Raw genomic sequence first — 23,546 nt, 5'->3', positions numbered from 1 at the left:
CAGCAGGATAGACAAATTTCCCACTGCAGCTATTGTATGTTGACAGCTGGCCCTGCCGGCTATCAAAATACCACACCGGCTGCATCTGATTGGATGTAGCTACTTCTTTTCGACAATTTTCCCAGCGGCTTCTTTGTTTTTCCACCAAGGGATGCCAGGCACTTCATCGTGTAATGGATGAAATCCAGTGTATGGCCAGCCTTAGGCTTTAAAAACATACAGCCATCAGGGTAGGCAGCACTTTCTTCAACAAAAAGTATGTATTTCAGCCTATTGCCGTTGACACAATGTAGCCCTATGATATTAACCCTTTCATGCCTAAGCCTATTTCTGACATTTGTTGCTTACAAGTTAAAACCAGTATTTTTTGCTAGAAAATTACTTAGAACCCCCAAACATTACATATATTTTTCTAGCAGAGAATCTAGAGAATAAAATGGCGATTGTTGCAATATTTTATGTCACACTGTATTTGCGCAGCAGTCTTTCAAACTGAATTTTTTGGGAAAAATACATTTTGATGAATTAAAAAAAAAACAACTAAAAACAGTAAAGTTAGCCCAATTTTTTTGTATAATGTGAAAGATGTTACGCCGAATAAATGGATATGCTAGAATTATTGCTCCTGCTCTGACGATCACAGCGATAGCGCACAGGTGTGATTTGAACAGAGTTTACATGTGCGTTTTGTTTGCTGCGCAAGCTTGCGGGGATGGGGGCGCTTTAAAATTTTTTTTATTTTTATTATTTATTTTTCTTTTTTACATTGTCTCTTTAAAAAAAAAAAAAAAATTCTGATCACTTTTATTGCTGTCACAAGGAATGTAAACATCCTTTGTGACAGTAATAGGTGGTGACAGGTACTCTTTACGGAGGGATCGGGGGTCTAAAAGACCCCAAATCCCTCCTTTGCACTTCAAAGTGTTCAGATAGGCAAAAACGGCGATTCTGAATACTGTCGTCTTTTTTTTTTTTTAAATCGCCGCCATTAGCAGCCGAGTAAACCGGAAGCGACGTTGTGACGTCGCTTCCGTGTTTACACATAGGAGACTGGAAGGAAGCTGTTTCCGGCTTCCTTCCAGTCTCACTCTAGCCGGCGGAAGTGCCAGATCATGGATCAGAAGTCCCGGGTAGAGCGGCGAAAGGTGGCGGGGCGCGTTCTCTCCTGCTCCTCCTGGATAACAGCCGAGTGGCTTTTAGCCGCATCGGTTGTTACCCCCGAAGAGCCGACCGCATCACCTCAGTATAACTCCTGAAAGCCGAGGCCGCATATGTGCGTACGGTCAGCGCTAAGGGGATAATTAAGTATAGATTCACAAAGTAAGTAATACGCCATGCCCCATCTTCAATATTTAGTTGACAAACATGAGCATTGTGTGTGAAATAAAAGGACCCATTTCCTTTTATATAAATTAATGCAGAAAGACCACTAAGCAACTATAGAGATTTTCCCACAAGCAATAACAAGCACTTGATAATTTCCAAGCAGTACTAATACAATTTTTTTTTTTTTTTTAGCAGAATGTTAAGTAAAACAACCTCTGAGGAAAAAAAAAAATCATCATACACAGCAACAGTAATAAAACAAGAATAGTTGTGAGATAAGGAAAGTAGAGGACTATAAAATGCGGTGGGGGAGGGGGGAACCACAGAAGTGAGAGTGGTCATAAAACTGCTGGATAATGATTTAGAAAACTGAAGTCCACATTTAGTCCATTATGTTTTGTGTCAAGTTGAATTATTCTTCGTTCATAGGTTTTCATTTCCTGAGTATTTCTGAAGTTGCCTTTAAGAACTAACACATTCATGTCCTCTATAGTGTGGTCTGGTCCTGAAAAAGGATGTCCTACAGATCAATGTGCAGAAATCATCTTCTTTATGCTCGTTAATGTCGTGCCTGTGTGAATTTATTCTGGTTCATAATTTCTGTCCTGTTTCACTAATGTAAGATCTTTGGTTGCATTTTTGCATTGGATTAGGTACACAACATTACTGGAGGTATAGCTGTATGATCCTGTAATACTGAAGGTCTCTTTGGGGTTGATTTGGCTGCACAGTTTGCAGTGCTTTTTGTTGCAAGGCTTGGTTTCATTATATTTGCAACTTAAGTACTGCATCAGAATGAAGCTTCCTGCCAATTAATTTATGTCTGAGGTTGGATGGTTGCTTGAAGGACAGTATTGAGGGAACAGGGCTCAAAATTTCAAGACCTGAGCTACTAGCCAGGCCTTAAGGGCTACCCACCACCAGTTGCAGCACCCAATCCCTACCCCGCCCGTAAACACGCCCTTATAAATTATCTCATGAAAGGACACTTCATATTTATTTTTGGAACTTAATTCTGCATAGAACATTTAAAGACAACTTTATCAGTGCCCATCAATGCAGCCTCACCTGTGCCCATCAATGCAGCCTCACCTGTGCCCAACAATGCCAGTTAACCTGTGCCCAACAATGCCAGTTAACCCGTGCCCAACAATGCAGCCTACCTGTGCAGGGGAAGAGAGGAGAGGAAGAGGATTGCCGGTCAGATCATCAGAGCGCCGAGGAACATCGCTATAACAGCTTTCATTTGAATTGCCGAGTGTTCCCGCCGCTTGCCATCACATACAGCCCCACTCCCTGGCCGGGTACTTTGATAGACAGATCACCTGTCCAATGCCAGAAGTGTGACGTGTATCAAAGTACCCGAGCCAGGAGGCGGGGCTGTGTGTGACAGCGAGTGCAGGGAATACTCTGCAATTCTAATGAAAGCTGTTACAGCGATGTTCCTCAGCGCTCTTGTGATCCGGCCACCTGCTCTCCTCTCTCTTCCCCTCCACGATTGCTGGGAGAATGACTCCCATTCAACCCCGCCTACCGGCAGTGCTCCCCCCCCCCGCTCCAAGGCAGCCTGCGCTCGCCAGCCCTCATTTTCCACTTGCAAAATTCGAGTAAGCAAGTGAAAAATTTGAGGGCTGGAGGGAAGTTGGAATATTTTTTAGTTTTTTCTTAAACAAAAAAAATAAATGAGAAGTATCACGGACACTAATAGGACTACAATCACCTCAGGCAGGACATGCAAATCCTGGAAGTTCTCAAGTTAGCTAAACCGTGCAGATTCCCATTTCATTATACATCATATGTTGGTGTTCGCTCTGTTACAGTCCTGTAATTGACAGTGACTATCCATCTGTTTTCCTGATCACACACTTCTCTACTACTCAGTTCAGGCCAGTACATCTGGAGAGTTATTGGTCCAGAGCTGAGGCACTTTTTCTGTCCCTATTTCTGCAACTCAATGTTGCGAGTTTCTAGCAGGCTTATGTTTGGTTGAGGTACCTCTGTTTTTAGCATGCAGTTATAATTCGCAGTCAGTTTGTACTTGTGGAATAATTTTTTAAGCCTCCTTTGGCTTTTATAAAGCTGCTGTAGCCTTTTATGTGCAGTTGTGATCTATTTTGATGCAGGCTGAATAACTGACCATGTTCAGATTGTAATTAGGGAGTTTAGTTAGATCTCTTTTGGTTAATTTATAACATATAATTTTTCTGTGGGCACAGTAAATTAAACTCGAATGATCAAAACAAAATGGCAAAAAATTGTGAAATGTCACACCTTTTGTGGACGGGTATGATCAGCACTGCACCTGGTAGAGATCTTCCCTGCTTCAGCTTTACAGCACTACACCTCAAACATGCAGAGCTCATGTAGTGCTGATTCCCAGGGCAGAAGTGAACAGTAATATTCTACACTCACCGCCCACTTTAATATTAGGTACACCTGTTCAATTGCTAAGTATCACAAATTGCTCAGCCCAATCATACTATTATTATTATTATATTAATATACAGGTTTTATATAGCGCCAACAGTTTGCACAGCACTTTACAACATGAGGGCAGACATTACAGTTACATTACTATTTGGTACAAGAGGAATCAAAGGGCCCTGCTCGTTAGAGCTTACAATCTAAAAAGGAAGGGTCAATTGATACCAAAGGTACCAGCTGTGGGGGGATGAGCTGATGGAGGAAGTAAAACAGTGTTAGTTAGAAGCAGGATAGGCTTCTTTGAAGAGAAGGGCTTTCAGAGATCGCCTAAAGATGGATAGATTAGGGGACAGTCTGACAGATTGGGGTAGGGAGTTCCAAAGGATGGGAGAAGCACTGGAGAAATCCTGGAGCCGAGCATGGGAGGAGGTGACAAGGGAGCTAGAGAGCAGGAGGTCTTGGGATGACCGAAGAGATTGGCTTGGTTGATATTTTGGGACTAGGTTAGTGATGTAGCTGGGGGCAGAGTTATGGATGGCTTTGTAAATTACTGTTACTACTTTGAATTTTATTCGTTGGGTGAGTGGAAGCCAGTGGAGGGATTGGCAGAGAGGGGTGGAGGACACTGAATGGTTGGTAAGGTGGGTGAGTCTTGCAGCGGCATTCATTATGGACTGAAGGGGGGATAGTCTATGTAAAGGTAATCCAATGATGACTTGAAGTTCAAACCGAGCATCAGAATGGGGAAGAAAGGGGATGTAAGTGTCTTTGAACATGGCATGGTTGTTGGTGCCAGAAAGGTTGGTCTGAGTATTTCAAAAACTGCTGATCTACTTGGATTTTCACGCACAACCATCTCTAGGGTTTACAGAGAATGGTCCGAAAAAGAGAAAATATCCAGTGAGCGGCGGTTGTGTGGAGGAAAATGCCTGGTTGATGTCAGAGGAGAATGGGCAGACTGGTTCGAGATGATAGAAAGGCAACAGTAACTCAAATAACTACTCATTACAATCAATTTATGCAAAATACCATCTCTGAACGCACAAAACATCAAACCTTGAGGCAGATGGACTACAGCAGCAGAAGACCACACCGGGTGCCACATTTCTGTCAGCTAAGAACAGGAAACTGAGGCTTGCCTGGTCTGATGAGTCTCAATTTCAGGTGCGACATTCAGATGGTAGGGTCAGAATTTGGCATAAACAACATAAAAGCATGGATCCATCCTGCCTTGTATCAATGGTTCAGGCTGGTGGTGGTGGTGTAATGGTGTGGGGGATATTTGCTTGGCACACTTTGGGCTCCTTAGTACCTATTGAGCATTGTTTAAATGCCATTGTCTGAGTATTGTCGCTGACCATGGCCATCCCTTTATGACTACAGCATACTCATCTTCTGATGGCTACTTCCAGCAAGATAATGCACCATGTCACAAAGCACAAATCATCTCAAACTGGTTTCTTGAACATGACAATGAGTTCACTGTACTCCAAAAGCCTCCACAGCCACCAGATCTCAATCCAATAGAGCACCTTTGGGATGTGATAACAGGAGATTAGCATCGTGGACGTGCAACCGACAAATCTGCAGTAACTGCGTGATGGTATCATGTCAATATGGACCAAAATCTCTGAGGAATGTTTCCAACACCTTGTTGAATCTACGCAACAAAGAATTAAGGCAGTTTTGAAGGCAAAAGGGGATCTAACCCAGTACTAGCAAGGTCTATCTAATAAAGTCGCCAGTGAGTGTAAATCCACCATGTGATGCACAAAAAGAATGCTTGGTTCAGAGGAGATTGTGACGTCATGGATTAGGAAACTTTTGGTTTATGGAAAAAGCTGACTTCTGCTGACAACAAGGATGTGTACCTGCACGTCCCCATTTTTCATCAGGGAAGACAACGTGGTACACTGACCCGGTAAGATTCTTGGAAAATGCCCTGGTGGCCCAAGGACCATTATGCCATCTTACTTTATCATCACTGGCTTTAACGGCATGACTCTTGAAGCCCAGTATTTTTATTTTTTTTTTAAGTCAGGGGCATCTCTGAATTGGTGTTTCCTCTGCTGCTAAACGCTAGGAAGGCTACTTCCCATAAGCTCTATCATGGAAGACATCGATCTAGACATGGAAGGCACACATTGTTTGAGTCTTGAGGCTTCCACCCTAGGAGTTTTTCTATGGGATGAATCTTCTTCTAGGAGCTACATCTGGACCAGTGTTTAGCTCCCAGCAGGGCCAGGGTTATGCTTGGTTAATCTTGTTTCAAAGAACATTTGTCTTTCAGTGATGAAAGTGGCGGTTGTTGTGCAGATGTAGTGCGGGAGAGGTATGAAAATCAGCTGCAATAGTGGGGGTGGCGATTTGGTGACAAGGCATTGTTGTGAGAAGGGGGTAGGCAGGCAGAGTTGTGAAAGGGGTTTTTAGGCACAGTGGCAAGAGTTGCCTTCACTGTAAAGTGGTTAGCTGTGGCTCCAGATGCTGGAGTCCAACAGACAGGGTGGGGCAGGGTGTGTGGTAGAGAGGTTAATGTTGTGAGCTGCAGAACACACCCCACTATGTGTGTTGCGTTGCAATAAAAAAGGGCCAGGTCTGGTTTAGCAGTGTACCCAAAATGAATAGGCTAGCTCAACATACTAAATGTGGAAATGGGAAGGGGGCCTAAAACAAACAAGTAAACAAATAAATTACCTGGTAGCTTTCTGCCCCTTGAACAAGATCCTTCATAGAAAATGCCATCTGGTCCTTTTCTGCAGTCACTCGCTCTAATTCTTTCCTTAATGACTGAACCTTATGAGAAAACAAACAAAACTAAATAGATTTTATTCAAATTTAAAAATGTATAATAAAATGTAATAGTTCTGAACATAATTTTAGAGAAGCACAAGTTTTTAATAAGTTACTGGCATTACAAACGTTGTATTCATGTTGTCAGTAGCCACACTGTTCATTCACTGGGTTACACAAGAGAACTAACACAGTTTATCACTATTGGACATACTCGCATACCAGATGAATGTTTTAGGAATTAAACAAAATTACTGTCCCACTGCAAAGTTTTGAAACGACAATCTCTTTTTGTCTTATAAATTTCATCCACCAGTAAACAGTGTACTTTATACAATGTGTGAGGAAATCTCCACTGTACAGATATCCCCACTCCTTGTCCAACTGCACAATACTTCCCTTGTTTAACCCAGCTACTATAAAGGAAGTCACTAAACTTTTTTCTAAACGCTCACATAACCACCTCCCCCCTTCACCATCTGGCTCTATCCTACAAACTTTAATGCATCTCTTCTATCTCTCCCTCTCTACTGGCATCTTCCCCAACCCTCTAAAACATGCACTAGTCACCTCCATACCTAAAAAGGCCTCACTGGACCCCACCAATCTCATTACTGTCCTTTACCTCCAAACTCCTTGAACATCTAGTCTACAACCCGCTAAGCTGCCACCTCATTGAAAATAACGTTCTTGATCCCCTTCAGTCTGGATTTCGCCCGCAACACTCCACAGAAACTGCTCTCCTAAATCTCACAAACGACTTACTTTCAGCTAAAACCAATGGTCACTATTTCGTACCCTTACGCTTGGACCTCTCCGCTGCCTTTGATACAGTTGACCACCACCACCACCACCTCCTCAAAAAACGATTCCCTTGGTTTCCGTGACTGTACTCTCCATTAGTTTGAATCTTACCTTTCTCACCGCACCTTCAGTGTCACTTACAACTCTACTTCCTCCTTTCCTATTCCTCTTTCTGTTGGGGTCCCCCAAAGGTTCTGTCCTTGGACCTCTCAAATTCTCGAGCTACACATCCTCCCTGGGTCAGCTGATAGCTTCCTATGGTTTTCAATATCATTTGTGCACTGACGACACCCAAATCTCTCTCTCTCTACCCCTCAGCTCACCCCTTCAGTTTCCTCACGTATTACCGATTTACTAACAGACATATCTGACTGGATGTCACACCACTTCCTCCAACTCAATCTATCCAAAAACCGAGCTCATAATATTTCCTCCCCCACATGCCTCTTCTCCTAACTTCTCTTTTAAAATCAATGGCGCAACTATCAGTCCATCCCCTCATGCCAGGATGCTAGGGGTAACCCTGGACTCGGACTTGTCCTTTCAGGCCCACATCCAATCTCTGTCCAAATCATGCCGCCTCAACATCTCCAGAATACGCCCCTTTTTAACCAATGACACCACAAAGCTTCTAATTCACTCCCTGGTCATCTCTCGCCTCAACTACTGCAACTCCCTACTCATTGGATTACTGTTACATAGGCCATCTCCCCTTCAGTCCATCATGAATGCTGCGACCAGACTCATCCACCTTACCAACCGCTCAGTGATTGCCACCCCTCTCTGCAAATCCCTCCACTGGCTTCCGCTCTCACACAAGGAATAGAATTCAAAGTACTAACAGCAACTTACAAAGCTATCCACAACTCTGCCCCCAGCTACATCACTAATCTGGTCTCAAAATATCAACCAAACTGTTCTCTTTATTCCGTCCAAGATCTCCGGCTCTCTAGCTCCATTGCCACCTCCTCCCATGCTCATCTCTAGGACTTCTCCTGAGCTTCTCACATCCTTTGGAACTCCCTACCCCAATCTGATTATCTCCTAATCTATCCATCGTTAGACGATCCCTGAAAATCCTTCTCTTTACAGAAGTCTGTCCTGCTTTTAACTAATACACTGTGTTTTAACTTTATCAGCCCATCCCCCACAGTTATTACCTTTTGTATCATTTGACCCTCCCTCTTAGATTTTAAGCGCTAACGAACAGGGCCCTCTGATTCCTCTTGCACCAAATTGTATTGTAACTAATGTCTGCCTCAATTTTGTAAAGCACTGGGCTAACTGTTGGCGCTATATAAATCCTGTATAATAATAATAATAATAATAATAATACTTGTTCCCAGTTAGTGATTCACAAAGTAACTATATAACTAGTGTTCTTAGGGAAGTTTTCCTTTAACACTAACAGGTTAGCACTAAAAGTCTCTCATATTTCTGATGTGTCTGTTGTAACATGTACTTGCTTGTAATAAAATGTACCCTGCTCTCTTTGCATTGCTTAATTTGTGTGAAATTTTTGGTTAAACTGCCAGTCCCCCCCTGCTTTCCTATTTCAAACTGACCGTGCTAGACATGAGAGCACATGTGTGGTCAGGTTCTGGCTGTGCTGAGAGAACAACTTGCCTGTCCTCCAATAGCCAAGACCTGTGCTGACACCCCCCCCCCCGCACGGCTCTTCACACGTTTTGTGTGACTGGGTTGTTTTATAAGGTAGGCGTTCACTTGTACTTTAATCAGTATCCATCTTCTACTTGGTCTTATATGTTTGGCTGCTGAATAGCCTAAGTACAGATGATTTTGTCCTAAAAAAATCATATGAAAAGTATCTTACCTCTTTTTTATTGGCGTCTAGTTCTTTCCTGGCTTTGATAGCAACAGCTTTAATCTTATTACATTTTTCTTCTCTCTCCTTGCATTCTTTCTCTAGATTGTCTAGAAACAAAATATGTTATATTATTTTTATACAGTGTGTTACTAAGTATTATCCTTAAGAACTTTTAATCGGTCTGTGATGCCTTACTACTAAAGTGTTGGTTCATACAGCAATAGTAATTTTTTGGGGAAAAAAAGAATAAAAAAAACAAGAAAAACAAACACAGTATTGCCTCTGGAATATATAATCAAATAAACAGGTAGCCAGCAAGCAAGTTCATCTAAGTCAGGGATATGCAATTAGCGGACCTCCAGCTGTTGCAGAACTACAAGTCCCATGAGGCACAGCAAGACTGACAGCCATAAGCATGACATCCAGAGGCATGATGGGACTTGTAGTTTTGCAACAGCTGGAGGTCCGCTAATTGCATATCCCTGATCTAGGTGTTCAATCCCATCACAATTTAGCAAACTGAATAATTCCTAAGCCTCGGTTCACACTGGGACGACTTGTCAGGCCTGACAAGTAGCGTCCCATTCTGTGCAAATGAACCGTTCTAATGGGAGCAACGCAAGTCGCTCCGACTTAGAAAAAGGTTCCTGTACTACTTTGGGGGCGACTTGCATTGACTTCCATACAGAAGTCGTTTTGCAAGTTGCTGCTGAGTCATGTCCTGGGTCACCTGAGGCAGTCGCGCTGCAAGTTGTGCTGCCTCAGTGTGAACCGACCCTTAGTGTTAGGCAGGAATTCCACTTTTAACAGACCAAGCTGTCCAACAAGTGACAGTTAAAGAAAGGATTGAGACAATCAATTTAATATTTTAACACTGACATCAATCACCAATGGAAAACACTCCTGCTGCAACTGCCTAAAATATGTTAGCTGGAGTTTGGCTTTAATTTGTTAGTCAAGTCAATCTATATCTGTATCTACTACTACCCTTTGCTCAGATTGTCAATGCTGCTGTCCAAAACGTATCTCCGTTGCTCCTACATCCAGTGTGGGACACACCCTAACATAGGAAATGTGTCACTGAGTAGATCAGGTTTTGAAAAAAAAAATAAAAAAACACCTAAAAGAAGAAAACTAATGCAGCCACCACATTTAAGGATTGTTAAACTGAACTATTAAACATTTTAGTTTTGGGGTTCAATACCAGGTTTTAAAGTCTAAATGCAGCCAAAATAAAAAACAGAAATCAGCACAAGGGATATAACTTACAGTCAATAGGATCTGTCCCTTGTGCTGATGCCTCTTCTGTTAGTTGTAGCTGTTCCATTCATATCAGCCGCACTACAATTTCTATGAATAAAACAGGAGTAGTTGATAGATAGGGTCTAAGAATGCAGGGAGTGGACCTATTTCATTTATAGAAATGTTAGTACAGATTCTATGAATGGAGCAGATGGGAGAAAAAGGCAGGCATAGCTGGGCTCTCTTGATGAGAACCAGTGATGTCAGCTCCTTAGTTGCATTAAGCCTGCTGCATCAGAAGATTGTGGTTGGGGAGCGTAAGTCATCAGCACAAGGGACACATCCTACTGATTGCAAGTTATGTCACTTGTGCTGAATTTTCTGTTCGTTTTATTTTTTTTTAATATTATGTCAGTAATTATGCGCATGTTTCACATACAATATACTGTAGTGACAGGTTAAGATGTTCAATGTCAAAATAGACTCACAGGTCACTTTATTAGGCACACCTTGCTAGTACCGGGTTGGACCCCTTTTTGCCTTCAGAACTGCCTTAATTCTTCGTGGCATAGATTCAAGAAGATGTTGGAAACATTCCTAATGCCCCGTACACACGGTCGGACATTGATCGGACAGTTCGACAACAAAATCCATGGATTTTTTGCGACGAATATTGGCTCAAACTTGTCTTGCATACACACGGTCACACAAAGTTGACGGAAAATCTGATCGTTCTAAACGAGGTGGCGCAAAACACGTACATTGGGACTATAAACGGGGCAGTAGCCAATAGCTTTCGCCTCTTAATTTATTCTGAGCATGCGTGGCACTTTGTGCGTCATATTTGTGTACACATGATCAAAATTTCCGACAACGGATTTTGTTGTCGGAAAATTTTATAGCAAACTCTCAAACTTTGTGTGTCGGAAATTCCGATGGAAAATGTGTGATGGGAGGCCACACACGGTCGAAATTTCCGACAACAAGGTCCTATCACACATTTTCCGTCGGAAAATGCGACCGTGTGTACAGGGCATTAGAAATTTTGGTTCATATGGACATGATAGCATCAGGCAGTTCCTGCAGATTTGTAAGCTGCACATCCATGATGTGAATCTCCCGCTCCACCACATCCCAAAGGTGCTCTATTGGACTGAGATCTGGTGACTGTGGAGGCTATTGGAGTACTGTGAACTCATTGTCATGTTCAATAAACCACTGGTGAGATGATTTGAGCTTTGTGACATGGTGTATTATCCTGCTGGAAGTAGCAATCAGAAGATGGGTACACTGTAGTCATAAAGAGATGAACATGGTCAGCAACAATACTCAGGTAGGCCGTGGCATTTAAACAAAGCTCAAATGGTACTAAGGGGCCCAAAGGGTGCCAAGAAAATATCCCCCACATCATTACACCACCACCAGCCTGAACTGATACAAGCCAGGATGGATCCATGCTTTCATGTTGTTTACACCAATTTCTGACCCTACCATCTGAACGTTGCAGCTGAAATTGAGACTCATCAGACCAGGCAATGTTTTTACAATCTTCTATTGTCCAGTTTTGGTGAGCCTGTGCGAACTGTAGCCTCGGTTTCCTGTTCTTAGCTGATAGGAGTGGCACCCAGTGTGGTCTTCTGCTGCTGTAGCCCATCTGCTTCAACGTTTGATGTGTTGTGCGTTCAGAGATGGTATTCTGCATACCTTGGTTGTAACGAGTGGTTATTTGAGTTACTGTTGCCTGTCTGCCCATTCTCCTCTGACCTCAACAAGGCATTTTCATCCACACAACTGCCGCTCACTGGATATTTTCTCTTTTTTGGACCATTCTCTCTAAACCCTAGAGATGGTTGCATGTTCAAAGTCACTTAAATCCCCTTTCTTCCCCATTCTGATCCTGTTTGAACTTCAGCAAGTCGTCTTCACCACATCTAGATGCCTAAATGCATGGAGTTGCTGCCATGTGATTGGCTGATTAGCAATTTGTGTTCACATGCAATTGCATAAATAAAAGTAGCCAGTGAGAGTGTATAAACAACCATAACAAATTACATTATAATCAAAGCAATTACATAAGTTATGATCAACTAATAAACCATTGTACCTATTTTCTTCTGAAGGTCTGACACAAGAGTGTCACATTCAAGTCTCATTGCTTCTGATTTTAAAAGAGTTTCCTAAAATGAAAAACAAACAAAATAAAAATATAACCCCAATAGTTTAGAGGTGTATTAGAAGAAGAGCCTTTACAGGCTGGGGAAAAAAAAACAAACAAACACCAGCACGTTCAGGAGTCGAGCTTTTGAGCAGGGGGGGAAAACACAAAACAAAAACAAAAAAACAATAAAATGGAATGCACATAAGTGCTTGACGCATTTGGATGCGTTTGCACATTAATGCATAATTATTATTCTGGCAACAGAATGTACAAATGTGTGTGCTATTCATGGCTTTTACTGCATTTCTAACTCCTGCTAGAAGAAAAAGGTGTTCAAAAGGGGCTAAACAGATGCCCTGTGTACATGGGGCCTCAAGTGACAGAATCCAAGCGTTAACATTTATACACATGCTTATCCCACAATAATTCCACACAAATACTCACATTCAAGCCATAAAAACTTGAATTACAATTGTAGCCTAAGCTACTACAGTATGGGCAAAGAGAGCACAAAAAAAAAAAAAAATACCCTTAAATTTTTTTTTTTCTTTTATAGTACTGCTGCTCTGTGTGAGAGCGACAGTCTAACTACCATGCTCCAATCAGCAGGAAGTGTAAGCAATGCTGACTGAAGCACAGCAGTTGGAACTATGTAGGGGTTGTCTCCTTACTCTTGGAGCTGCGCTGTCTTGCTATAAAAGGACAGTTGTACATTATACTGTAACTGTTCGGAGTGCAAGCTCTACATAATATTGAATAGAAATAGCAGAGCACATACACAAGCCCAGCTGAGAAGGATTTGATAATCATTTGTGTGGCAGACCAAAGGAAAAATGTGTAAGCTGTATGAAAAAAAAAAAAAATTAGCGGCGTATGCCACCAAAGACAAAAAACATGTGCGTCTATACAGTTGAACATGTTCATAAATGTATCAAGAAATGTCTTTCTCACTTTTGAAATTTGTGACTCTCCCCTTTCCCAAGACATCCATCTTTTGCACTGAACAAACAGCTATTCCTAGGATGCCAGAGAACAACCCAATGCTTTTCACTTGAGCATCAATTAAGCACTGAATATATCAAATTAATGTCATTGTACAGATGCAACAAAAGCAAGTGACTAGATGGAGGGTTAAGAGAGAAATTCCTCACCTGGACAGAATTTGCTTCTTGTGCACTGACAGCTGACTCTTTGTTTTCTGTCACACTTAATTCATCTTGTACATGTGCCTTAGAATCTGTATAGTTTTTTTCTTGCAGGGAATTCAGGTTTGAAGTCAAATCTTCAATACGCAGTAGTAACTCCTGATTTTCCAGTTTTAATTTTTCAAGTGCATTTTTCATCTCAAAGAGATCTCTTTGCAGTGCTTCTTTGTCTGCAAGCGTTTCCTCCAGTTCTTTTTTCAGAATTACCTTTTCCTTAGAGTAGTCACTCAAGAGAGCTCTTAGCTCAGAGCACTGAGCTTCATACTCTTCCTGCAGTCGGTTAATTTGAACAGATGTCTCCTCTCTCTGTAAAACAGCATTCTGCTTTTCTTCTTTTAACTGGAGTACTGCCTTATTAATACCCTGAAGCACAATACTGATATCTGGATCTAAGCATTCAACCGCCAATAGGTCCTGAAGAACAAAAAGCTCAGTTTTTAACTCTTCAACATAGTGCTCTTTCTGCTCGAGCAAAATTGAGACTTTATCTTTTCCTTCTAATGCCATCTGAAATTTAGTTCTTACGTTGTCTAGCTCATCTTTAGAAGTCTCACAAGTACTATGTTCACACACAAGCCTAGCAAAGTCTCTTGATATAACCTCCTTTTCTTCTTGAAGTCTTGATGCTTCATCTTGCCATCTTTTTGCATCAGTTTCCAACTTCTCTTTGTTAGTGACCAGCATGTCTACCTGTTGCTGGAGAACTTTCATTTCACTGACGCTTTGATCCCTACTGCCCACTGATTCCTGCAGCTGTTGTGTCAATTTCTCCACCGACTGCTTTAGCTGCGCATTAAGCTTTTCATGTTCTTCAAATGCATGCTGAAAATTTAGCACTTTGGCTTCCTCATTTTTGCATAACTGCTGTAACTCTAGGATTTCTTTCCTTGAGATTTCCATGCTAGTTGACATTTCCGCATTTTCTGTGGCCATCTCTTTCATTTTCAGCTGAAGATCTTTAAGGAAGTTCTCTTTTTCATGTAAAGAAGCAACAACTTCTTCGTTATCCTTTTGCAAATGAGTCAGCTGAAGTTGTAAATGTTCATTTTCATTCTCATTGGGTGTTAATTCAGATTCCTGAAGTTTCTGTGTCAGCACATCAACTGTTTGCTTCAGTTGCTCATTATGTGCTGCAAGGGTTTCAGCTTCTTGCAGTAATGTTTTTACCTTGTCTTGCTCACACTTATACATTTCCTGCAGTTTTTGTATTTCTTCTATTGATGCTTTCAAAGTGGAAGACATCTCTGCGTTTTCTGCTGAGGTTTCACTCATTTTGGATTGGAAATCTTTTAGCAGGAGTTCCTTCTGCTGTAGAGATGCTGTGACCTCCTCATTTATTTGTTTCAGATGTGTTATCTTACCCTGAAGTTCTTCACATTCTCCTTGTTTAGTAGAAAGCAAGTCAACTTCACACTTTAACCGATTCACAGTTTCAAGAAGATCGTTCTTGTCTTTGTAAGCAGATCTGAGTTTCTGTTGCAGCTCACTGACATCTGTGGCCTGCTGTTGCTTCATTGCTTCAAATTCCTGGCTTATCTTACCAGCAGACTCTCCAAGTTCAGCCTGAAGGCTAAGGAATGTTTCCCGTAAGCCTTCATAACTGCTTACAGCTTCTTCTTTTTCCTTGTTAATTTTGTCAACCTGTTCTTTTAGAAGAATTATTTCATGCTCAAAAGAAAGTCTGTCATTTTCAAAACATGATGTTATTGACTGTTTCATTTCTTTCATTTCCCTGTTGTGCTGCTCCTTCATATTTTTAATATCTTCAGTCCTTTGTTGATGAAGCTGTTCATATTCCATTGTTGTGGTCTGAAGCTTAGTTTGTAGCTTTTCTATTAAAGCATTATAATCTTCAATGGCAAGCTGAAGCTCATTTATTTTGAATTCTAAATCTTCCTTCTCATGGAAATAGTCACTTTTTAGATGCTCAACGTCCTTTTCTAGGCCGATTTTTAAATTGTTGGTATAGGTGAGCTCATCTCTGAGTAGGCTTTGCTGAGACTCCAAATCTGTCACACGGCTCTCCAGCCAATGAATGCCATCATCACTGCATACAGGTGGAGTAGGTTGTATTTCAGGTACATTACAGTTCTCTTCCAACTTTCCCCTAAGAATTTCAATTTCTTTTGCATTCTTTTCGCTATTTGATCTAATTTCCTCTTGTAGCATCTCCTCTTTCTCAACATACTGCTTAATCAAGTCTTGCAGTACTATTTTCTCCTGTTCGCTCTGTTTTGTGGACCTTTCAAGTTGCTGCATTAAACTTGCAACTTCATCCTGGTGCAAGTTCTGCAGTTTCAGGATCTCTGCATGGAGACCTTGATTTTCACCATTATACTTTTCTGAGGTTGCTTGTGCATCTTTTAGCCTTGCTGTTAGTTGGTTGTTCTCTTCTACTGCAGCCTGCAGTGCTTTGTCTAAACTATTTATTTTGTCATTAGAAGTGAGGTGGATATGTTGAACTTCTTCCTCCAGTTTTCTAAGCTGTAGATCTTTTTTTTCTTGTAAGCTCAGACTATCATTCAGCTCTTTTTGTTTCACAAGTGCATCCTGAAGCTCCTTCTTTATGGCATCAACATCTTTTTTATGATTGTTCTGCGTTTGCAGCAATTCATTCCTTAATACTTCAATTTCTTGTAGCAGAGCATTATTTGAACGTTCCATATTTTGATGCACTGCTGTTGCATTTTTGATAGCACTCTGGAAGACAAAATGGCAAGACTGAAAATGTAGTTTAACAATATTACTGCCTACAAGGAAGAAAAAAAAAAAAAAAAGAAACGAAAACCTTTTCCAAAGGACACATTACTTTTGCTTTTAATAAATACGTAGGATTTCATTACATAGTTACAAAGTAGTTCCAGAAATCTTCTTCATGAATAAATTTGGAATTCCCTACAACAAAAAAATCAGAATCTTTGACAAAACGTCTACTTAGAGTAGCTATGGATCGCCACATCAGTCAAATGTGTTTCAGTTTACATATTTCCTAAAGATAAGCCATGTTTTATTAAGGCAGGCCATAAATGGTGCATTTTTTTCATTCAACCAGCGAGTTGAAAAAAACAAAAACAAAAAAAACCCCCACAATATATGGATTTGAATCCCCCATCAGCACACTCGATGTTGATGGGGGAATCCCTTCTGCTATTGTAGTTTGACAGCAGGAAGAATACCACCAAAATACAATGATCATTGTTGACGGCTATAGCTGGCAGCACTGATCAAGCAGAAAAACCCAAACAGGCTGGTTGTACAGAAATCGACCGAGAGATCAACTTAAATACTACCAGCCTGCTCACAGATGGATAGAAATTTGACTAGTCCCTGCTGAACCAGCCAAAATCCTGCAAGGGAAGCTGCATGCTATGTGTTAATCACTGAACTACAAATTATTAATAGTCATCATATTTGCCAAAAACAAAACATAAGTTTCAAAACTTTGAAGCATTTCAGGTCTATACCTTCTATAACTGCCAATTCTTGAAAATGAAAATGAAAACGGTTTGCTATGGGTTACTGAACTTAAAAATTAGGACATAAAAGAAACACTATTCATTGATTAAAACCGGTGGACTGTTAATAAGGCAAGTTCTCTTTACTTCAGCTTCTTCTTTTGTTTTGGCATATTCTTTCTTCAGTGATATCAGCTGTTGTTGATTTTCTGCTTTTTCCAGCAGCACCATGTCCAATCGTTCCGTGAGTGCCTAAAAGCATTAAAGCAATATATTATGGCAAGACAGTCGAGCACCTTGAACTACCTCAGTATCTCAGGATCAAGAATAAACAATTCAAAACGTAGAAAAGTTGTCCAGTAGATTACTTTTTGGCAAAATTAGTTGTGTGTTCAGAAACGAGAAATAGCCCAAATTACGCGGCACTTATATGCCAACTTTATACTTTCCCTATATTGTAAACATATGCATTATTACGCAATACTCCAACATCCAGAATGAAGGACCAGCCTAGCACCACTGAACAGACTACTAAACACAAAATAGTCGCCGAACATTTACTAATTGACAGTCCCAACTATTGTTGTCTATAGGAACACATTTTACTGTACTGGCACTTGTACTGCAGGAATGGTACCTACATCTGCTATTACAGTAAGAAAGATGTCAAGGGCAACATAGGAGCAGGATACACACATTTTTACGTAAAGAGAGAAAGAGATATAGTGGACAGGGGAGGTATTTAACAGATACAGCAATTCCATAACAAGAGCATTTTTACCTGGATAACATCATCTGTGTCTTCTTTAACTGGTTTTGATTTTAGGATTTCGATTTCTTTTTCCAGCTCTGCAAATTAGATCAGGTATAAAGCAGTGAGAAAAACAATGATTGAAAGAACACATGTTGACACTTTATTATTAATGATATATTAAAGTAGTACACTAGTGATATTCAGCTTATATTTAAATAATTGATCATGTCATGACATGATATGAAAGTATAATTGATCAGGTCATGATATGAAAGTTGATCTGGATGCTCTGCATAGTTTTCTACGACATGCCCCATTGCTATGCCTAGTTAATGCAGACAGAGAGCTGTTGAATGTGCCCATTACCCTTAGGCTGCATTCACACATCAGCATTTTGAATCGCAGACAGATTTGCCACTAATCTGCATGCGATTTGAAATGGCTCATGTGTGAATGGCAAATCGTGAGACTCGCATTTGACATGCCATTCATTTAAATGACACCTCAAATCATGGCACGGGCCTGCAGCGATTGTCACGTGGCAACAAGCATCGTGGGAAGCATGTTGCCCAAAAGTAGCTCCTGAACTTTTTTTTGGGTGACATGCTTCCCGCGATGCGCGTTACCGCAATTGCAGTGCGAGAGTGTCCGTCGATTGTCTGAATGGGTTTTTCTTTATCATAGAGGAGGATCCTGCGATCATCACCAGTGTGTTCTTCTTTCCTCAGAATGTACCAAACTGTTGATTTGGCCTCCTAATATTGCTGCTATCTCTCTGATGGATTAATTTTTGAAGCCTTACAATGGCCTGTTTCACTTGCATGGACAGCTTCTTTGAACGCATGATGTAGCAATATATTCCAAATGCAAATACCACACTTAGAATCAACTCCATACCTTTTACCTGCTTAACTGATGAAGAAATAACAAAGGAGTAGCCCACGCTTGGCCATGAAACAGCTTTTGATTTAGTTGTCCAATTACTTTTGGTCACTTGAAAAAGAGGGGGGTGGCTATTCTTAAGCTGCTCTTCGAAAGGAAGAGAGCGACAGGCAGTCACGTGACCGCTGATCGGGAAGAAGAAATAAGATATTTAGAAAATGAATTTTACAAAATGGCATACAGTATATACTACAGGTTATCCTAGCAGAGGGGCTAGCAGTGCTCGTGTGCAGTAATGTTTGCACTGCTCGGAATGGTGCTAGAAAAGGGAGGTGCGGCTCACACACAGAGCTGACAGGCAGGGAAGGGAGAACAGAGGAGGACACAGGAGAGCAGAGAGGAGAGCCGTTGATGCTGGAGGCATATAAACTGACCACGGTGTCAGGGCTCAGCAGCCATAATTAACCATGGTCAGTTTACAGGGGGGGGGGAGGGCATAGCCAGGCATTTTAGGTGATATGGGGGCCAAATTACACAGCACAGGTAGTGTGCTGTTATTCATGCGTTAGAAGGAACAGGATCCTTTTTTTTTTTCCCTTCTTTTTTTAGGGTAAAAAACGCTTTAATTGTTAAGGGAGGTGTGGAAGAAAAGGTGGTGGGGCATTTAACAATGAATATGTAAACCCAACATTTCATATTCCTGATATGTGCCTGCTATACCATGAACTTGTATGAAAAAGTATCTTTTTCTATTTGTATTGCTTACTTTGTGTGAAATCCCTGGCGATCCTGCCAGTCCCTCTGCTACCCTATTAAACACTTACCACACCAAGATCTCTTTCACACTGGGGTGGTGCGGGCGTTAGCGGTAAAGCGCCGCTAGCGGGGTGCTTTTAACCCCTGCTAGCGGCCGCAGAAAGGATTAATAGCACCCATTTATTTCAATGGGCAGGGCATTTTGGGAGCAGTGTATACACTGCTCCCGCACCGCCCCAAATATGCTGCTTGCAGTACTTTTTTTCCCATCCTGCAAGCGTACCTTACCGCCCCAGTGTGAAAGCACTCTGGCTTTCACACTGGGGTGACTTGAGAGGCGATAAAGCACCTGAAAAGCGCCCCGGTATGAAAGGGGTCTAAAGCAGGAGAACACACTATGGTCAGTTCTCTAGCTGTGCTGGGAATTCAGCCTGTTCTCCAATGATCAGACTTGTCCTGACATAGGAGGGGTGGCATTACTGAGATCTCAGTACTTCATGCCTGCACAGCACTTGCAACCCCAAATAATAATAATAATATATATATTTTCTCAATTATTTTTAAATTGCTACACTGCAACTTGTGTACTGGGAACTAAGTAAACCAATTCTGGTTCCAAGAACAGAGATACTAATTATTACAGTACAGCATGCTTTTTCATTTTTCTAAAAAAGATACAGTTTCTGGCTTATCTAGTAATTTAACATGTGAATTATGTTTAAAGTGGTTGTAAGGCTGAAGGTTTTTTTACCCTCAGTCTCTACATTAACCACTTTCCTACTGGGAACTTTTAACCCCTTCGTGCACAAGGCCAATTTTCAGCTTTCAGCGCTGTCACACTTTGAAACAATTGCACGGTCATGCAACACTGTACCCAAACAAAATTTTTATAATTTTTTTTCACAAAAATAGAGCTTTCCTTTGGTGGTATTTGATCACCACTGGGTTTTTTATTTTTTGCTAAACAAATAGACCGAAAATTTTGAAGAAAAAAAAAAAGACACCACCCTTTCATAGTTTGTTATAAAATTAAGTAATTTTTCTCCTTCACTGATGTGCTTTGCTAGGCGGCCCTGATGAGGCAGCACAGATAGGCTGCACTGATAATCAGGACACGGATAATCAGTACCCATGATTGTCAGTGTAGATGTCCCTTTTAGAGAAGCCGGTTATTGGCTGTCAGCATGAAAAAAAGGATGCCAATAACCGGCTTCTGTTTACATCCATGATCAGCTGTGATCAGCTGTGATTGGACACAGCTGATTACCAGGTAAAAAGCCACCGATTGGCTCTTTACCTCTTTACCTCAATATGTGATCAGCAGTGTCCTCAGGACACTGAAATCACAGAGCTCGCTGCCCGCACTCCACAGTGGACGCAATCACGGGATGCTGTCATATGATATATCAAGGTAAAAAAAAAAAAAAAAAAAAAAACCTCTGTTGCAGAGGATCCCGACAACTTCCCCTATACACTTACCTGAGCCCGATCTTGATCCACAGAGATGTGCACGAGAGCAGTGGCTCTCTCCGCTCTCTTCCTTCTCACTGGGCAGACTGATGGCTCCGGCTGCTGTCAATCAAGTTCTGTGACAAGGGAGTGGGGGCAGGACAAAGCCACCTATCTGTGTCAATAGATGCAGACAGGGCTCGGAAGCAAGCCCGCACGAACGCCCCCATAGAAATGGCTTTTTATGGGGGCACTCGCTGAAGAGGATGACCCAGGAGTGTCGTTGAGGGGACCCGAGAACAGGAGGATTGGGGCTGCTTCGTGCAAAACCACTGCACAGAGCAGGCAAGTATAAAATATTTGTTATTTGAAAAAAATAAAGCAATAAAAAATTGCAGCTTTAATATGACTAACTGTTGATTACTCCATGTTCTCGAAGGTGAGTGCAATGGCATGCTTTCACAACCAGTTTCAAGAAATACTTTATAATAAAGTGACACCATGCTATAAAAAAAGTGAAATCATAAACACACTGGACTCCTACCTGTACATCTTAATTTTACTTTCTGAATCACCATTATCTGCTTCTTTGCAAATTTGATGAGGTCTTCTTTTGGCAGGGTGTCCAGCTGAAAAACGTGAGTTTAAATAGGATCAGCATCAAATATTAACATCACAAGTTAGTGTACAGAAGGGAGCTCGGGGGCACCAAATGCCTGGAGTCGAGGTGAGTGAAGTTCCACTTTAAAGTGATCCTAAAGGCAGAAGATTTTTTTTTTTTTTTTCTTAAAAGGGGTTGTAAACCCTCATGTTTTTTCACCTTATTGCATCCTATGCTGGCTTTTGATTGGATAGATTGATAGCAGCGCAGCCAATGGCTGTCAATCAAATCCAATGACGCGGGCACCAGGGCTGAGTACGGTATTCATGTCTATGGATGCAAATGCTGGACTCGGGATTGCGCCCACAAGGTAACCCCCTCGGGAGAGCGCTTCTCCTAGGGGGTTATCTGATGCGGGGAGGAGCCACAAGAGCCGCCGGGGGACTCCAGAAGAGGATGTGTGGGGCCACACTGTGCAAAACGAGCTGCACAGTGGAGGTAAGTATGACATGTTTGTTATTTAAAAAAAATAAAAAACGATCATTTACAATTACTTTAATGCATTCTATGCAAGAAGATAAAAAACCTTCTGTGTGCAGCTCCCCCCTCAGACTCCCTATGGCCACTTTCACACTGGGGCGGGGTCGGCAGTAATATGGCGCTATTTTTAGCCGTTCTGCCTCTCCTGTGAATGATCGCTGCCGCAGGACCTGCTGATTGGCTCCCGCTGTCTCCAATTACAGCGTGCGCCCCAGACCCCGAAGAGGAAAAAAAGTACATGGTTTCGCACAGCCGGGTCACCCTGCCGCAATAAAATGTGCGGTGGGCGGTCAAAAACATTTTTTTTGTATTGTTTATTTTTACACTGTCCCTTTAAATTTTTTAGTCACTTTTATTCCTATTACAAGGAATGTAAACATCCCTTGTAATAAGAACACGGCATGACAGGTCCTCTTTACAGAGAGATCTTGGGTCTATAAGTCCCCAGGTCTCTCCTCTATGCTGGAAAGCCTGAAATAAAAAATAAATAAATCTCAGGCTTTCCAAAAAAAAAAAAAAAAAAATGGCAAAGACGTCATGATGTTGCTTCCAGCCTCTGAGGGACATAGAGATGGCCGGGGACCATCTGGTGCCCGGTCAGCTCTATGGTAAAGCGCTGGTAGATTCATTCTCCAGCTCTTCAATCGCATGGCTGAGCCGGGAGAGGCACCGGTGGGCAGCAGGAGAGAGTGCGTGTCATCCCCCCCCCCCCACACCGCCGATAAAAGCAAACAAGTGGCTAAACAGCTGCTATGGTTGCTTTTACATGTGAGGGAATTGCCGGCTGAAAAAAAAAAAAAAAAAAAAGAAGATATCAACGCCTGCAGCTGCAGGCATCATTTAGATATCACCACTTAAAGTCTAGGACATCATATGACGTCCACTTACGGATAAGTGGCGGAAATGTCCATTGGAAAATAAACAGCGACTACAAATACGAATAAATCTGTGGCATAGCCACAAAGCAAACACCATGGAGCTTATTGGAAAGCATAATATAAAATGGAACAGAAAGAAATGTATTTACCTTAGACTTGCTGGTGCTTGGGGTAGCTGGAGACGACACTCCATCTTGACCAATTTCCTAGGTAACAATTATTCAAAAAAATTTAATATTTTATATCAGAAAGATTTAAAACATAAAAATACATTCATTGGTACCCCAGCCAAAATGTGTTATTAAAAGGAAAGGTTTATAATTTTTACCAGGCTTTTATTGCTTCCTGTCCCAGAGACCCCATGACAAGAAAGATGAATCTCCTGAAAGATATGGGAACCACAGATAATAAAAAAAAGTGACCAATGTTCTAACTATAAAAAGGCTTTCACTAG

General features: G+C 41.5%; 1 protein-coding gene across 3 annotated transcripts in view; it reads right to left on the bottom strand.

Annotated features, from left to right (window-relative positions):
* GCC2 (GRIP and coiled-coil domain containing 2) overlaps positions 1-23,546 on the bottom strand; it is a 103,179-nt gene that overhangs the window by 68,531 nt on the left and 11,102 nt on the right. Inside the window, exons 3-11 of one of the 3 annotated variants that reach the window (XM_073614798.1) lie at positions 23,421-23,474; positions 23,242-23,298; positions 21,618-21,702; positions 18,014-18,081; positions 17,380-17,484; positions 13,724-16,477; positions 12,519-12,591; positions 9,179-9,279; positions 6,445-6,543 (exon numbers count right to left, since the gene is read on the bottom strand). In XM_073614798.1, coding sequence (XP_073470899.1) covers positions 6,445-6,543; positions 9,179-9,279; positions 12,519-12,591; positions 13,724-16,477; positions 17,380-17,484; positions 18,014-18,081; positions 21,618-21,702; positions 23,242-23,298; positions 23,421-23,474 — 3,396 coding nt within the window. The remainder of the gene's footprint in view (positions 1-6,444; positions 6,544-9,178; positions 9,280-12,518; positions 12,592-13,723; positions 16,478-17,379; positions 17,485-18,013; positions 18,082-21,617; positions 21,703-23,241; positions 23,299-23,420; positions 23,475-23,546) is intronic. The other 2 variants (XM_073614799.1, XM_073614800.1) reach the window with 2 other exon arrangements.

This window comes from Aquarana catesbeiana, linkage group LG02, assembly GCF_042186555.1.
Source record: "Aquarana catesbeiana isolate 2022-GZ linkage group LG02, ASM4218655v1, whole genome shotgun sequence".
In the NCBI taxonomy this organism is placed as follows: domain Eukaryota; kingdom Metazoa; phylum Chordata; class Amphibia; order Anura; family Ranidae; genus Aquarana; species Aquarana catesbeiana.
Note: the sequence above shows the minus strand (reverse complement) of the source record. Positions and strands in the feature narration are given on the sequence as shown.